The 17,341-nt window shown below is 36.0% G+C and overlaps 2 protein-coding genes across 9 annotated transcripts; one reads left to right on the forward strand and one right to left on the reverse strand.

The window, feature by feature from the left end:
* Positions 1-1,606: 1,606 nt before the first annotated feature.
* LOC135073348 (peptide chain release factor 1-like, mitochondrial) lies at positions 1,607-3,143 on the forward strand. Its single transcript, XM_063967502.1, has 2 exons — positions 1,607-2,677; positions 2,842-3,143. The coding sequence occupies exons 1-2, from the start codon at positions 1,712-1,714 to the stop codon at positions 3,064-3,066; spliced, it is 1,191 nt and encodes a 396-aa protein (XP_063823572.1). The 5' UTR covers positions 1,607-1,711; the 3' UTR covers positions 3,067-3,143.
* Positions 3,144-3,197: 54 nt separating this feature from the next.
* Positions 3,198-17,056, reverse strand: LOC135073307 (voltage-dependent calcium channel subunit alpha-2/delta-3). Of its 8 annotated transcripts, none has more exons than XM_063967441.1 (28): positions 16,710-17,056; positions 16,031-16,112; positions 15,571-15,946; positions 15,348-15,479; positions 15,010-15,269; positions 14,779-14,925; positions 14,581-14,694; positions 13,839-14,021; positions 13,621-13,755; positions 13,440-13,532; positions 12,942-12,998; positions 12,244-12,270; positions 11,269-11,349; positions 11,083-11,157; positions 10,892-10,996; positions 10,712-10,783; positions 10,217-10,422; positions 9,715-9,872; positions 9,247-9,309; positions 9,048-9,141; positions 7,959-8,060; positions 7,531-7,798; positions 7,317-7,439; positions 7,062-7,187; positions 6,280-6,394; positions 5,795-5,812; positions 4,340-4,737; positions 3,198-4,050 (listed from the first exon to the last, which is right to left on the reverse strand). In XM_063967441.1, the coding sequence occupies exons 1-28, from the start codon at positions 16,811-16,813 to the stop codon at positions 3,961-3,963; spliced, it is 3,804 nt and encodes a 1,267-aa protein (XP_063823511.1). In that variant the 5' UTR covers positions 16,814-17,056; the 3' UTR covers positions 3,198-3,960. The 8 variants fall into 8 exon arrangements, with proteins under 8 accessions (XP_063823511.1, XP_063823502.1, XP_063823561.1 ...); XM_063967432.1 differs by having other exon boundaries at positions 3,199-4,050; positions 14,575-14,694; positions 16,710-17,055; XM_063967491.1 differs by lacking the exon at positions 12,244-12,270 and having other exon boundaries at positions 3,199-4,050; positions 16,710-17,055.
* Between the last annotated feature and the right edge of the window lie 285 nt (positions 17,057-17,341).

The following is a 17,341-nucleotide window of genomic DNA, read 5'->3' on the forward strand; positions in this document are numbered from 1 at the left end:
TTGTTCATTAACCCTTTTTTATCCTAAGTAAATACAGGCTGGTTAGGTGAGGTAATAAATAAGTACCTAAGTAAGTATGACTTTTTATCAACTTTTGAAAAAAAATGCTGACTGGCCTATATTTTTTTTATTCATTTGTTTTAATATTTTCGTTAATTTTGGTGACTGTTTTTTGTTTTTATTTTATTTCATCATCGTCTCATCTCATGCTGGATTGCTAGGGTAACAAACAACTTGGACCAAACAAAAGGGTTTACAATGACATCTATGTTTTATTTATGAACTTCTTGTCTCTAGTTAAACTTGGATCGAAAATGTAGATGGCGCTTTTTACGATTGTCTTTATTTTGTGCTACTTGGAATAAAAGTTACAGACAATATTTAAAAAATTTAACTTAAAATAAAACATTTAAGCATACTGTCATCTAATTCAATAATACATTTATTTTCTCTTATCATGCCTTTAATTTTTTTATTTAAATATAATTTTAAGTTCTGTCTAGTAACAATGAATAAACGAAACGGTTTTTAGTAGAATAAAAAACTGTGTTGACGACAGTAATGACAGTTTATTGACGTTTACCAGAAAGTAACCCAGGGTGTGGAAACTTCCATACAACGGTCATCGAAGTGAAACTTGCTTCCAAACAGCGACATCGGTGAATAAATTCAAATACTTTTTAACTACCCTAAAACGCTCTAGATGTCGCTGCTCCTGTTTCCTTCATATTTTCATTTTTTTCTTAATTAAAATATATTTGAGAATATTGTTAATTACAATGTGAAAACTTTTTTTTAAATGAAATTAATTTGTTTTAATTTAAAACTGAACATTGACATTTTTGTTATAATTTACATAATAGAGTAGTAGAAATTACTATTTAACATATGGCAACTTTGTTTTTCCTCCAAAATGGCCGGTGTTGTTTTTGTTATGTTAAATGCATTCTTGTTTTCTTAGCCATCATTTAAGTTTTCTGTGGCCCTATTAAAGTATTGAAGAGTCGTCGAGTCAAATTCAAGTTCATTCCTTCGTACCTGCTGCTGTTCTGGTTCATCGGAGTTTTGTTCGTTCCTTCGTGAATCGCGAAGAAACTTTCTGTTATGTTCACAAGTGGTCTGAGTTTTCTCAATGTGCAAATGCTTTTTTAGTGTTGTTGAAAACTTTGCGAAAAGACGCTTTTGGTGTATAATATTATATGTGTTCATAAATAAAGTAAAATTATTAAATTCAAAAGTTTTTGTTTACTTATTTGCATTTCCATGTGCAATGTAGAATTTTTCCAAATCCATTGTTTTGAAAATAATACAATACGTACACCATAAAGATAAATATTTTCAAAATAATGGATTTGAAAAAATTCTACATTGTACATCATAAAAACAATAATTCTTTGAAGGTTATGAGGGTCTATGTGTGCGTGAACTGTGTGTATGTGTGCGTGGACTTTATGTATGTATGTGTGCGTGTACTATGTATGTATGTGAGCGTTACGTACGTAGGGTTAAGTACAGGGAATTTAACACCAGGCTGTCAATTAGTAGGCTCAAAAATTTGACAGAGAGGGTTCTCTATTTCCTATGTATTACTTTTCTCTATGAAGTAACCTCAAACGAAAGGATTCAGGTTATTTTGAAATCAATTTAATTGGAATTATTTCGTTTTAAACAGTTAATAATAGTACAGTGAACTTAAAATTGAAAAACCATCATGTCGCTTTTGAGATACTTATTCAATAGACCATTATGTAATGTTGAAAAGTTTTCTTTACTTCGTAAATGTTATTCTCAAAATGCCGTGAATTTATCAGATCCTGCTGTCCAGAAGTACTTGAAACATTTAATGCTTGAACACGATGAACTTCACACCAAATCTCGACGGTCAGCAGAGGAAAATCAGAGGCTCTATGAGATTAAACCAATCGTCAATGTTCTTGATCAAAGAATCACTTTGTATGATAGCATAGAATCTCTAAAGGAGCTTAATAAAAAGGAAAATGAGGACGAGGAAGTAAGGAAAATGATTAAGGAGGAGGCGCAGATATATCTCAAACGCATAAAGGAAATAGACAGCGAATTACAGTCGGTTTTGCTAGAGCCTAATCTTTCAGAAGGAGGTATCCTATTAGAGGTCACTGCCGGTGCCGGCGGTCAAGAAGCGATGTTATTTGCTCGAGAACTCTTTGAGCTGTATGAATCTTATGCCAACTACAAAGATTGGGAAGTGGATATCGCGTCTTTTGAAAAATCAGATATAGGAGGGATTAGAAAAGCGTCGATGTTGATAAGTGGTTATGGGGTGCCAGAGTTAATGTCGATGGAGGCAGGAGTGCATCGCGTTCAAAGAATCCCAGCTACTGAAAAGGGTGGACGAATTCACACGAGCACAGTATCTGTTGCAGTTCTTCCTCAGCCTACTGAAATTGAGTTGAACATTCCGGAGAGAGATATAACGATAGAAACGAAACGAGCAAGTGGTGCAGGTGGTCAGCATGTGAACACTACAGACAGTGCAGTTCGACTCATACATGTCCCGACAGGCACAGTGGTGGAATGCCAAGAAGGCCGGTCACAAATCAAAAACAAAGAAATAGCAATGCAGAAACTAAGAACTGTCCTTCTTCAGAAACAGGTGGAGGAGCAAACATCAAAAACTCAGCAACAGAGGAAGTCACAGGTATGTTATCTTTTTAGATAGATTTTTAAAATTCTTTATTCACCCATCAATATTCACTCACAATAATCATTATTAATACAGGACAATTTCTCTAACACATTTTTTTAAAATAACACTACTGGTGATTAAGGCAATACTATGAATTTTCATTTCTTTTGTTTCAGGTTGGGTCGGGCAACAGAAATGAAAAAATTAGAACATACAACTACCCCCAGGACAGGGTAACAGAACACCGAGATGGAGGCAGCACCCTACACAGCCTTAAGACTTTTATGGAGGGTGGAGAACAGCTTGAACAGCTCCAAGAAAATCTGCTCAAGCAGCAGCGGTATCAGGCCCTCATTGAAGAGATCCAGGAATTCACCAAAAAATATGAAGGCAGCGGTTAATTAATGTAAGTTGTTATAATTCATTTGTAAATATTATTCATTAGTATATTTATTTAATAAAACCATGTTATGTACAATATGTAGTTTATTTTGTACCAAATTAATGAATCACATTTGAATATTTAAAACAAATATAATCTGATACTTCTAGTTTCCACATAAAGACAAGAGATTCAAAATACTAAATTCTAATATAATTTACAAGTAGATAATTTCCATTCAACACACATTCATAAATAAAGAACTCTGTAAATAAATGATACAATTTATTGTTTAAATGACTTTGTTTAAAGTTATCTGCTAGCTAATACTTGCCCTGAGCTTGTAAAGTTTGATTCCAATTTAAACATTGAAGAACTCTAGGACGGATTAAATGTAATAAAATCAATTTTACACCTTTTAATTAAATATTTAAGTTAACAAAGTTGAGATAATTTTATTGTTCAAATTACAATGCAAAAGCCAATTCTTATAAAAATGCTTAACTTTTTTAATATTTTTTTTAAATCCTCATTCTCACATTTAGCTCAAATAAAATTCTTTAAAATTTAGAATAATGTGACATCTGATATGAAAATGAAATGCCTTCTACTTGTGGCACCTTTGGAGCATCCTATAATAAATTATTTTATCAACAAAATAACATTGTTTTAATAAGGTAATTTATTATTTTTACGATATGTAGGAATGACATGTATAATTTCTAGTTTATTCTAAAAAATATTTATCATTTCTAAGTAATAAAGACTAGATGTTTCATGTCATGTAACAGCTTAATAAACTGTACTAGCTATGCAACAATAAAAATTAAACAACATTTCATAGTTTAATAAATCTGTAAAATATTAAATTCTTTGATGATGGTAAATTAAAATGTTTCTCTGTATTCACGATTTAAAAATAACGAAGCATGAAGATCAGCGAGAGCCAAACCGTATTGCGCTGAAGCAAACTGCATCGCCCGCACATATCAATATTACTTTCCTGAAAATAAACGAACATTATTTCACAACCGTTTTGATTTTTCGAAATTCATAGACAGAAATAAACAAAAAATACCGGACGGATTTCAATCAAGAAATAATATTTCCGTATACAATGTCTTAATCGAACTAGGGACGAATACACAACGTTATACCTATTGTTAGTTTTCCACATAGAAATTGAACCCAAAATCTCTAATTCAAAAGCGTCTAATTGATCTACAGTAGGTACATAATATTAAATACATATGTTAATTTGTGTTAGTTTAGATTGATGTAAACATACTCACTTCGGTATGATTCCTGATGCAAGATGTCGGTTGCTTTCTATACAGAGGGTGCATGTGTTTCAAACACGGCAGCGACTCATTGTATTGCACCTCCGTCGGATCGATCGACATGATCGGCCCCTCTCCTTTCGGGCAGACCGAGTCCACCACTATCATCAGCATATTCGTATAATTAACTAACTGCACATAATAAGGCCTCTCACAGTTGGCCACTGGCTGGTTGAGTTTGTCATCCAAATTGCTGTACTCAAGCTGGTAAAGATACATTTCTCGGTCGCACGGAGTAGGTCTTGTCCTATTTATCAGAACAAGTTTCTCAAAATCCCTCTCTTGCCCTTTTGAAGGCGGCCTCGAAGAGTATTCGTACATTTCTTCATCGTTTTCGTAGCTCTGGTAAGCTGTTTTGGAAATAAAAGTTTAGATAAAAACCGCGAGAACTCATGCATGACTGAGAATTATAAAAATGTTGCGCCTTATACTATAGTGGGAAAGACATGCAACTAGACCAAGCTGAATCTGAAACGCGTTCTTCATCCTATCTTCCTACCTCTATTTATAAATATTCTTACAAACCATTAATGCCGTTCCATGGTAATGTCCACTACTGGAGAATCGGAGGCTAATGATGATGTACGGTGGACCTAAAGTGGTAGTACTAAGTAATTTTAAGAATTTCATAACCTACTGACGCGTTTCAGAAAAAATAAAAGAATGCATTGAAACCTTCGTTTAAGTACATAACAAAATCAATAGCTACTTACAAAGACTATACAAAACTATCGTTTATATGGCTATTGTTTAGTTAGGTTAGATAAAATTAAGAAAAAAAATCTAAAGCCCATTTACACTGCTGAAAAACATTTCATCACATTTATAACATGCCTGCATAAAGGCATGTTATAAATGTGATGAAATTTGAATAAAAATATGTTTGTTGTAATTTTAGAGATAACTAAAGGTTCATGCAGTATATTTAGTATGTACTTCTTCATTTGGTTGTTGTTTATTACAGTTTTTCCGCGATGCATAATTAAAAGGTCTTATTTATTAATTACCTCGTGGCATTAAAGTTTCGCATCAATATAGTTTGATTACTTATTTCGTCCCATAAGCTGAATATACTTAAACATTAACGTAACTAAGTACAAAACAAATATTAATTAGAGGAAGAAGAAACTGGACTGCATTCTTGACATGTCAATTCAAGAAAGTCTCAAGAGATCTTTCATCCTTTTTTACATTTTCTATTAAAGTAAGTATAAAGCGAAATCTAATATACCTAGTCGTATGGTATCCATGAATCTCCCTTCTTCCATATGATGATTGATAGTGTACCCCGTTCTAATCCTAGAAGTCAATGCTCAATAAACCATGCACATACCTAAACTACAAATTTAGTGTAAAAATTGCTGAAGTGTCTACGAAAGAGACTACTGTGCTCATTCTATGACTCACCAGTGGGTGTAACATACTCTGAAAACAAGATGGAGTCATTACTACTAGTTTTAAATTCTACGACCAATTGTAGACTCCATTGTTGAATTTTGGTGAACTACTAATTTCGTTTCGGTGCTTTTTACTGTGTGGAGCAGCTGCATTATTCCATTTATTGCTTTGTGGGTTCCTTAGTTCTATCTACTGCTTACTGAAGTGTTCAGTGATAAACAATTTTTGGTATTTTGTTGTTTGCTCGAATCGGTTGATTTTTCTTAACGTGTGTTAAAATGTGTAATTTTGATAATAATTTCGAGTCAAGTTTAAGAGAAGATTGTCGTCATGCGATTTCACAAATCATGCTGACATCGCATAAGGCTTATATTCCATTCAAAACATTCAGCCAAGTTATCTAAGTATTAACAGAAATTACACTTTCATTTCTTTCATCAGTTGTAGTTAGCTACACAAGCTACAATTCCATGTCCTCTTGTTTAATTTCTTACCGTAGTCCAGAGCAGGGTAACCTGAAGCTTGGGCGACGGTCACGGCGATGGAGTTGTAGAGCCAGATGGCACTCGCTAGGATCCATGCCATTACCATCCGCATATTTTCTAGTGGCTGTAAGAATCAAACAAATCAGGGACCATTCCCCAAACTCAGAAATTCTACAAAGATTTTACAAATGCTGCGCAATAGTTTGCATCCTGTTTATATCGCGATGTAGATGACCCCTTATTGCCTTAAACTCAATTCATTCAGCAAATAGTGTATGCTTAGCTACATTTACACATTTCGGATCTTCAGGCGTTGTTACCAGTTTCTATGTATGTTGTGGGTTATTATACCTTTGTGTTTCTTCGATAAAGCATTTACACAAATCATTATAATTATTAAATTCACCGATCATTCCTGTAATGACACTTTCCTTTGAGAGCCGTTTCTGATTGGTCAATTATTGAACGCTTAATTAATGCCGTTGAACGCCCCGCTGCATGCTCCGCCATTCCGAATTTGCGTAACGCTCGAGTGAATATCTGATTGAAATATTCAATCATGAATGATCAAACGAATCCTATTTTTCCTAGACTGTGAGATCCAGGATTTGGTTTTTTTACGGCCATGTGAACGCTACTATTGAACTACGATCGCCAATAAACAAGATGCAAAAAATAGAATGCCGCCCACGGCGGAAATGGGGCCTCACATCATCATTCTGGATTGATTACCAATCAGAATAAATTGGCTAGACAGAATAAAAATTACAATAGCGTGTTAAAAATATAACCGTTGTTAAAACTGATGCGAAATTAGTAGTTTTTCTCTCTCTGAAACAAACTGCTTGGTAATCCACGATATGCACGGCCTTGTACACTTCCTCTTCTATCAACTTGGACATGATATCTGGACGAATCTGTGGAATAAAAGTAACGATAGATGACATTGATACATCAAGGAGTTACAATAAACCATTGAGGAAAACTTCAAATCACCATAGCTCTTAGTCTTTCCGTTTACGAATGTTATTTAGAATTAAACTTACTTTCCCGAAGAACTGTCCAGTTTGTTTAGCATCTTCGCTGACTACTATCCAACCGTTATTGTCCACTAAGAAGCAGTCCCAACCTTCACTTAAACATGTTACACATTCCTTGTTGTGTTCGCACTGAAAGAAACGTAAGTCCGTGGTCTATCATTGTGCAATAAATTAAAAGAAAACAGTTATTATGTTACTGGCAGAAGAAGAGAGTACTTACTGAAGAAGTAATATTCTCGAACCACTCGCTCAGTCTCTCATGCTTGAACTGAAAGCCCACGACAGCTGCGGGAGCCTTCCTATGCGTGTCTCCGTGGAAGACCGCGTGTGATGCCGTGATCATGGCCTGGCTCACGTTCAAGGGGAATTTATCCGTGTTCATAACTACACTGTACACGTAGCTCAATGGGTCTATGTAGTGTTGCTCCACGGCGCGACGATACCACACTTCGTCGATAGAACGCGGGAACTGTTTTCCGAATTCAGGCCTGTCGAAAATTACCCATTGTTTCAACATGTTTTGGCGTGTTTACTTCACAGGTTCATAGTACATACCACATTTTATCCTCAGTAGCTACATGTTTACTTTAGAAATAAGAATGTTACGGTCTCACAAATAAGGAGTTCGAATGGGCAATAGGTACTTACTTGTCATCTTGGTCCTTGGCTGGATGTGTTTGCCACCGGGTCAGTCCGCTGTGGGTCGACAGGAACGCGACGATGTGTCCGAACCGCTGAATGAACTCCGCCCTAAGACAACAATTACCATTATTAGTTAAGTTAATGTTTTGGTGTCTTGAAAGATTTCGGTCATCCGTCAGTACCACTGACCAACAGAAGGAATGTTCACGCGAGCTTTTTTAGACCCAATATTTATCGTCAATGTTTCAACAAAGTTAACAAGTGCGTATGTCAAAGTCGTTGTGGGTTTTCAGGAGGTAATCATGGCAGGGAGAGCCATACATGAGGTAATCATGGTAAACATTGTAAATGTTCCTAGTACAAATCACGACATCACCTCTCTTAACATTTAAAATGTTAACATACTAATGTTTATACTTACTTATCCAAAAGCAGCTCTTAAAACATTGTAATACATACCATCCCGGACGCTTGTAAGTATTAGTTAGGTCGAGAAATACCCTATCGTAAAAACGTAGCTTGATTTCATGTTTTATTATAAGAAGTAATAGAAGATAGAAGTAAAAGTTCTGCTTTTAAAGCTCATTTAACTCAATGGCCAAATTCAAGTACCAATCGTTTAATCGGTGGTATGTAGGTACCTTACACTTTTCTTTTAAATAGTCTTAACATTTAACATAGTTTTTTTCAATAATTAGTTAATAACAATCATGCAACAACGTAGTGGTCGTCGTAGTACTTTACCTCGGCAATAATCCGATCACTTTAGTCAATGGGCTATCCAGGTGGAACGTAACATAAAACGTGCAAAGTAAGTCACTTGTGCAAAGGTTACAAATATTTTACATGCATTAATTAACATTATAATACCTATTACCTATCCATTACGATTCACTGTCAATCGACTTTTTATCATAACTCGAAATAGATGTAAAAATATTGTAGGAATTTACGGCAAATATTATTTGAAAGAGGTATTATAAGCCTCGTGTGCTCAATGCTTCTTTACCTTCAAATGTCCTATTGTCAAAATCTAATTCATATTATGTAATAGTATTAATTATCGTTTATGATAGCAAGCAAGTAAGAACTTACGCTTTGTCATCAGACGCAGAGCTCTCTATCGTCTTGTTGAACCAGGCCGTGTTCCTGGCATCGTAAACTAAAGCCTGCATCAAACCGTGGTCACCTGGAAAAATTAAAAAGAAAATAATCATAAGAATATTATCTGCCTGTTGAGAAATTATAATAATATGTTACTGGATATAGTCCTTTGCATGAAAATAACACTCACAGTAGTATTCATTCCTGGGTGTGCTGTTCGATACCTTATTGCGTTCTTTGGCGTCCGGAGTGCCTGTAAAATCAAAGGGTTTGATGTCCATTAGGTGAATTTTTTTGTAGCTAACATCAACGTTTTTATTTCAGTGTTAAATCTGAAGTTCAGTAATACATAAGTTATTACAAGCCCCCAATATTTCTCTATGTGACGAAGAACGCCTTATCGCACGTAGACTGTTTGAAGAGTTTAGTGTAACCATTCTTCAATTCTATTTGGGACCAGAATATTTTTCTATGCACACATGAACAAATTCTCAAACCGTTGTTATGTCGCTCACATCCGGGTTTGTTCTTGTGGTGCTCCGGCAGGCGCGGCTTAGCTGGCTTGGCTACGCGCTCGAGGAAATACAGCAGCTCGTCTTCCGCAGAGGCGAAGTTGCGAACTTAATACTTTATTTGCATGCCCATAAAGTCTATTTACCGTTGTTATGTCGCTCGTGTCCGGGTTTGTTCTTGTGGTGCTCCGGTGGGCGCGGCTTGGCCGGCCACCTCCAGCCCGGCTTGGCCACGCGTTCGAGGAAATACAGCAGCTCATCTTCTGCGGTCGCGAAGTTACGCTCGTAGTGGCGGCAGTACAGCCTGGAAGTTATGAGAGACAAGTTTACAATATAAGCTTCATTTTGTGAAATATTGTTAGTGTGTTGACGATAGTACGATACCAGGAGTTTAGGTTGTCAGTAGCATTACCCACGTTGATTGACAGGGTCCATACTGTCCTACATAATTTTGAACATCCTATTTAACGTGTGGGATAGCAATAAAGAATTTGAATTTGATCTGTAACAATCAATCCTGCTTATGGCAACTTTAGATCGAATTCCAAACGTTTTTATCCAGTCAGTAACACATTAAATTCGTTGTTTAACTTAGTTTATTTTTAATTTAAATACGCTTCGCTATCTTTTCAGTTTTTTACATCTTACCATTCAGGGTGAACGCTCCACTTGTCGGACAAGTACTGCCTCGCCGAAATGTTCTTGGATGTGAGCGAGAGGCGGTGGATGTCATCTGTAGGCGGCGGTGTGATGCGGTGCCGGCCGTAGTTCTCTGGGATGGCCACCACCAGAGTGAAGGGTGAGTCGCTGATGCCAGTCCAGTAGTAGTGCTTCTTACCACGGGACACCCTTTTCTGTCGACCATGGTTGATACATTTAGGTTATACATTTTTTTATGTAAATAGGCACCTATTGAGTCCTATTGCAACTATGTATATTGAGTAAGATGCTTAAATATGTCGTCGTCTGTAAATTACATCAAGGCTTGTATTTAGGTATTTTAAATCTTTGAGTTGATTCTCGGACACGAACTCGCCATAATATGCAAACTCGTTTCATTTTAGTATTGTCGAAGTCTTTATCTTTCGGATTTTCACATAATTTTCTGAATACTTTCTTCTACTCGTATATCACTCTACTTACCATGTCGTCCATGTGGTACTTTGTATTCATCATTTTGTTACCCGTTTTCTGATCGATCACTTCTTTTCGGAGCTGAAATATTTGGGTTAATTTTAATTCACAAATGTCTTCTGAAACCGAATACATAATATGGTTGACTAACAGACAGTTTTTAATATTATGTGTGATAATAATAGTTACCGCAGTCAATTCTTTGCTGAAATTCCTTGGCCCTCTGTCGTCATCAAAAAGTTCTACTTCGATCATATCAACGCTGTTATAACTGGGTTTCAATATTTGTTGAAACTGTAAAGAATACATAGATTACATCAAAAATTGAGAAACAAACAAACAAAATACTTAGTTACGTCCGAAATAAAATATTTATTTACCACAGGCCGTAAATCAGGATGAATCAGTATGTATCCGTTATTCGTTACTATAAAAGCATAACCGTTGACACCAATCTGGAAATAATAATAATTGGGTAAAACTTACATCAAATGTTATGTAGATAGACCAGTGGGCTGAGTGTGAGTTTTAAAAACTCACACTAAGTCCTCAGAAAGTAGTGTTACCTTGTAAGGAGTCATGAGAGCTTGTATTTCTGATAATGGGACATCAGTTCCCGCCACACCTAATAGTCTAGCTATACGCATCTGAAATATTTAAAAATCATTAAAACATCTTATCCAAAACTCTACAAATGTACATAATTCATGTAACTTAAGTTAATAAAATCATTTCTTCCTTATTGCATTATTATGTTTGATTAAAACTATTTTCTACGTTGATATTAATGCTAATCTAAAAAAATGTACCAAACATTTTTCATGACAATTTAAAATACATGACTTAATATACAAGTTTATTATCCATAAACAGTCAAAATCATTCTAACTACTCGATCATGTTATTTGGCACTGTAATAGCCATCTTAAAACGCTACAATAATTATGTAACTCTTGCTTAGTTCTCTAGCAACAATTTATATTTAGCATCTACGCCCCGTTAGGCGAAGTTCTATATTTCATATAGAACTACGTTTTATGAGGTTTCTAATTTATTGTATTCATAATTACAGGTTCTAGCAAAATCTACTCAAAATATTACATAATTTAATCATATGAAATTAAAACTCTACTCTTTATATTCTATTAACCCACTACCGTTACTGTTGTAGATAGAGGCCTTTAGTAGCCTTTGGATCCTTGCAAGAATCTGTCGACATTGCAGTTAGTGAGTACAAGGGCAAACAAGAAACAAGTTTAATGACTGATAAAACAATGCAGTTGTATCCCCATTTTCCCCATATAATTTTGTCAACAAGTATTTGATAGCAAAAAAATCTTTGGTTCAGAGTCAAAAGCAAATTCATCATGCTGACTGTTATTGGCTGTTAGAGGTATGAAAGTACTGATTGTGTTAGTATCAAGTAGTTACGGCAAATGTAGTGTTGATCGAAGTGCCACTCTGCCAATAAAAGCCCCCAGATCGTCCTTCGCCACACATCCATCTCCGAGTTGTAGTAATCTATGAGAGCATGGGCCTACCTCCTTCTGGCCGTTCTCCTCTACGGACTGCGATTGGTTGTGGACGTACGAATGCAATAAAACGTAATAACATATAGATAAATGCATTGTAGTAACTGCACTAGAAATCATAATGTTCTCTCTTCGGAAGAGAAAACTTTATTTACACTAAAATGTTTAGTAATATCAAAAGTTTTGTCATTCTGAAGAAGATAAAACTTTAAACTGAACAAATGCTCAAGTAACAAAAGCCCCATACGAGTCATATGTCGGGCGGCACGATACTCATCAAAAATATTTACATTTACTTTTCGTTGTACAAGTCAATTCAAAATGTCTCTACGAAGACATCACTAAATTCAGGCAAAATAATTTATTTTATTAGATAGTGTGTGTAGTGGAATATAGATCATAACTCTTGCATAGAAAAATTAATTTGATAATTGATAGAAAAGTTTATCATAACACCCTAGTGGTCTACGCCTACGATCTAGTAGAAAACTACAATACTACAGTAAGCCATAAGGGTTGAACAACACATGGCAGTCTGGCGACCGAGGCCGCGCGGGCGCAGTCCTCGTCTGTCGAGGACAGATGCATCGCTAACGGGGCCAAATAAGACTTTACCGTTACTGAAATCCAAAAAACTAAATCATAAAAACTCTCTTGTATCTTGCAAAACTTTACATTAAATCATCAAAACTTTCTAAGTGTAGTACCTCTTTTGTAACTGATACCCAGTAAGCTTCATTTATCAGTACATTCTCTGTGATGTTCTGAGGGGAAACCATCAAACAAAACGGAGTATTATTAAAAAGATATTTTAAAAATTTAAGAAGAAATAGATGATAGATTCAGTTCAAAGTAAATAAGAAGAGACAGGGCTTACGTCCAATTAGTAGAAAATGTAAAACCAATCTGTGAACATAATCTTTTTGAAATAAACAATAGGTTTGTTTTTGGGCATGCACAATCAGAAATTTAGAATTTAGAAAAGACTTTACATAGATAGTTAATCGAGTTAGCTGAGAAGAGGAAAATGAAATATAAACGGACAATAAATTTAGACGAACACCAATAAACAAAACTAGAAGAGTAGGTTTCTCACAACATTCTCCTTCTCAAACAACCCGAATTATCTTTCATTTATTTGGGGGACTTATAAGTATATCAACACATATACATTTATTAAATTACGTGACTGGTATAATACACACCTCGTTGTGACGAAGATCGTAAACTGGCATCGAAACTGAGGTCATCAATTGATACTGGGAATTTCCAAGTTCGCTATACTGACCCTGTTTCATCTGCAAATTTTCCAAAAGAATTTGAAAATAAGTTCTGCAAAATTCTTAGCAGATATGCCTGCTAAAGAATTGCACAGATCTTTCAAACCTGGGTAATTCTCCATCGCCTATCTTGTTCTTGTGCTGAGTTGAAAAGATTCTTATCCCGCCGTTGACTCATGAAACGCTCCTTCTGTTCAGCTCGTTCTCGCTGATCCCATAAATAGTCAGCAACTTTTGGGTCCTGGAAAAAAAGTAGATAGTATAGTGAGGTGTATGTTACTGTTTTGTAAACTTTAACGTGGGTTCCAGATTCTTAAAACGTACCGTTACGTTAGCATAAACTGGGGTCCAGACCACAGGATGCTTCTCTCTCTGCAGCACGAGCGGGCGTGCCAGCACATTGACGTGCTCTAGCACGCGCTCCCGCACCTCAGCTAGCGTGCTCAGGTGCACGTAGTAGCCGCGATTCGCGCACGCCATCCACTTCACTTCTCTCACGTCGGCCACCTACAGCCATCTCACACAAATTACTTCTCCAAACCCACAAATATCTGCCAGTGAACGTGTGCTTGTGATGTGAGACGCCTATTTCTTAATCGTGACTATGATGTTCATCGATTGCCTCGTGAAGAAAAGGCTATTTCAGAAATCAAAATCTAAATAATAACAATTACAGCGCCTTCATTAGTGGCCTACTATATCTTGTAATTGATATTGAAAAATAAATTGAAATAATATAAAAACCTATTTACAGATCTTCTAAATATCATAACAATTAGGACGACACAATACTACCACTACAACCAACACTAATCAAAACATTCCAAACTATCTACAAAAAACTAAACACTATAAGCGGAAGCGTTATGAAGATGGAAGAAAGAGTTTAATCCAAGACTTTACCACTTACATGCACGTTGGCTTTGACAAAAACAGAGAAATAGACAATAGACAAGAAGAGTACCACATTCAAGGTGTACTGGTAGGTAAGTTCGAAGGGAAGGCATTATGCAGGTCGCACAATGACTACGACACACAGTAATACCTGGAATGGTACTACCTTTACCTCACGCCCTATCAGGTACGTGAACACCCTCACAGGAGTATCGTACTTCCAGTTGTACTTCTCGAACAGTTCCTTGTAATTATATGGGACGCCGTCCGTAACCAGCATGATTGCCTGAACAAATTTCATCCCATTGTAGGTATATTGTCCGATGATTTGACAAATAATTTGATAATATCTAACTGTATTTTAGCTTACTTGGTTGCAGTTGGCTCCGCCGCTATTATTTCTATACATTTCCAAAAGCTCAAACGCACGGGTCAAAGCTGCTGAAAAGTTTGCTATCTCCGTTGTTTCGAAGTTGTCAAGACCTAATTTCAACTCGCGAAGATTTCCCAAGGTCGCCTAAAAGTTTATTTATTAAAACTATTAAAATCCGTGATAAATTTAATTATAAGATAAATACTAAATATTGCTAATAATACCAACCTGAACAAGGGAGTCTTCAAAGCAAGGTACTATTTCCTCCACAGTATTAGCAAACGTCAGAACGTTTACAAAATCATTGTTGCCAAGAGTATCCAAAATATTAGTAACGACATGTTTAGCTATGTCACGCCGTTGGCCAGTCATAGAACCACTCCTATCTACTAGAATTACTACATCCTTAGGGCTTGCTGCGGCTTCCATATACCAAGCTCTTGTTCGGCAGTCATAAATATCGACAGGATCTGCTCTCCATTTTAACGCTGAAATTGAAATTATTTGATAATTACGAAATACGCTCCTAATTAGCAAACAAATTACGAGCACTTGTCTGTTCTTACCTGGGTAGTGTCGCATAAACCCAGTAGAACTGCCGAAGTATTGCCATGATAGCGTCGGATCACTTTGGTAGTTGTTTATAAAATGTGTGTCTAATCCTTCTGACCAATGAATTCCTTTTATGACTTCTGGTGCTAAACACAAAATATTGTATATTAGTCTACACTTTTTATTCTGCCTATTATGTCAATTAGTTAACAATTAATTTTATTCTATGTTTCTTACCCCAAGCATAAACATTTGTTGGAATGTGGACACTGCTGAAGTTAATATTTACGGGGATATCGGAAAAGTGCGGATTGTTATGCATATGAGCGTTCTTAGTCGGTGGCCTTACGACCCAATTTTCAAAAACGAATTCTGGCTCTTGTGTGGTCGTGATCGCGTGTTCGTCGTACGGATCATCCATTTCTTTGCTGTTGAAAAATTGGAAATCTTCAGGTACTGGTTCATTTTGTTTATCAAAGGCCATATTCTCTGCTGCTTCTACTATTCTTTTGACAGCGCTTATCTTGAGTTCCATCATCGCGCGTATATCATCAGACATACTTTGAACTAGCTTTTCACCATCTCGAGACTCAATTTGAGCCGATTTGAAACTCTAAAGCCATAAAAATGAAATTATCAACATTAAAATAATGCAAGTTCAATAAATATTATAAAACTGTTTTGGATATTAACTTACATCTTGCACTTCCTTTTTTCTTGTGATAAACTCGCCGAAATGGTATAATTCTGTGCCAAGCTTGACCGCCCATGCTTGCACGCTGTAAAAAGCATTATTTTCAAAACTTTGCTGTAATAAGCAATACTCAGAATGTCCATAAAAATATTGAATAAGTAAGATACTTTCTAACTTTTTAGATAGGTACGAGTAAGTAGTTAAGTATATAGATTTTCACCTTAAAAAATTGTAATTCTGAAAGATTGTTAGTTTCTGATGACGACATCTATTAATTTGATAACAGCAACTAAAAAGCAACTAAGTAAATAAAAACTTACTTAGTGCAATGATAAAATTCACTCATTAGTTGAGTTTAGGTATGTCAATCTTTGAATTATCATAATAAGCTTTCATAAAAATATTACCTACAAACAAATTGGCATTTCAGAAACAGTAGTATTACCTAATTTGATTAGTTCCATTTTTCCAAACAAGAAGTCAAATGTCCAATCACATTACTATTCAAAGTTGTATTGATATCACAATGGTTACTCCTGGTACCCAATTTTCGTTATGTCAATGAAATTGATAACATAAAAGGATATTGTATTGTTCTTAATTGAATACTGTGCTTAAATCTATGCGATAGTCTGATAAGTTGTACTCGATATTTGCGTTATCGGAGTCACAATATACTTACGAGCTAAGCAATATTCTGGGATCATTATGTGCACTGGCGATGCAGTCCCGACTTTCGAGGGACACGAGAAGCAGCAGGAACACCGACGATACGACCTTGCACATCAGAAACACTTAAATCTAATTTGGCCCCTATCCTAACGCTTTGAGTGGCATTCACGCACTACGACACATGTCCCGTCCTAGTTTTAGGATTACCATCGAGTGTTTTACGTGGAGTGTAAGGTCTGGAGTACGCAGGCGCGTGGGAGCGCGGGCCGGGCATGCGCTCTGTGCCTCTTGCGCGGACCGACTGATTTTCCCTACTCCGAGTGTTGGTGCGGTAACTAGATTAAACTTGTGGAGCCGCGATACCTGCAGATCGCATCGATTTGTATTCCCTATGAGTAGGTCAGCGTATCACGTCACGTACTCTTTGTAGGTAAAAGAAGTGGCTGCGTTTTCATGTTTAATGCCTACTATGGTACAGCGATTGATAGTGAAGTTTTATTCGGTAGCTGCTAAACGCAAAGTTAAGTTAACTTTTCCAAATATCTTGAAGGTCACCAAGTTTTGAAGTCTAGTGTTTCTAACTTTAATGGATTAGGTTTTAAGTAGGATAAGTTAGGAAATAATAGACGAAACACATAAATA

The sequence above is a fragment of the Ostrinia nubilalis genome, chromosome 1, assembly GCF_963855985.1.
Source record: "Ostrinia nubilalis chromosome 1, ilOstNubi1.1, whole genome shotgun sequence".
NCBI lineage: Eukaryota > Metazoa > Arthropoda > Insecta > Lepidoptera > Crambidae > Ostrinia > Ostrinia nubilalis.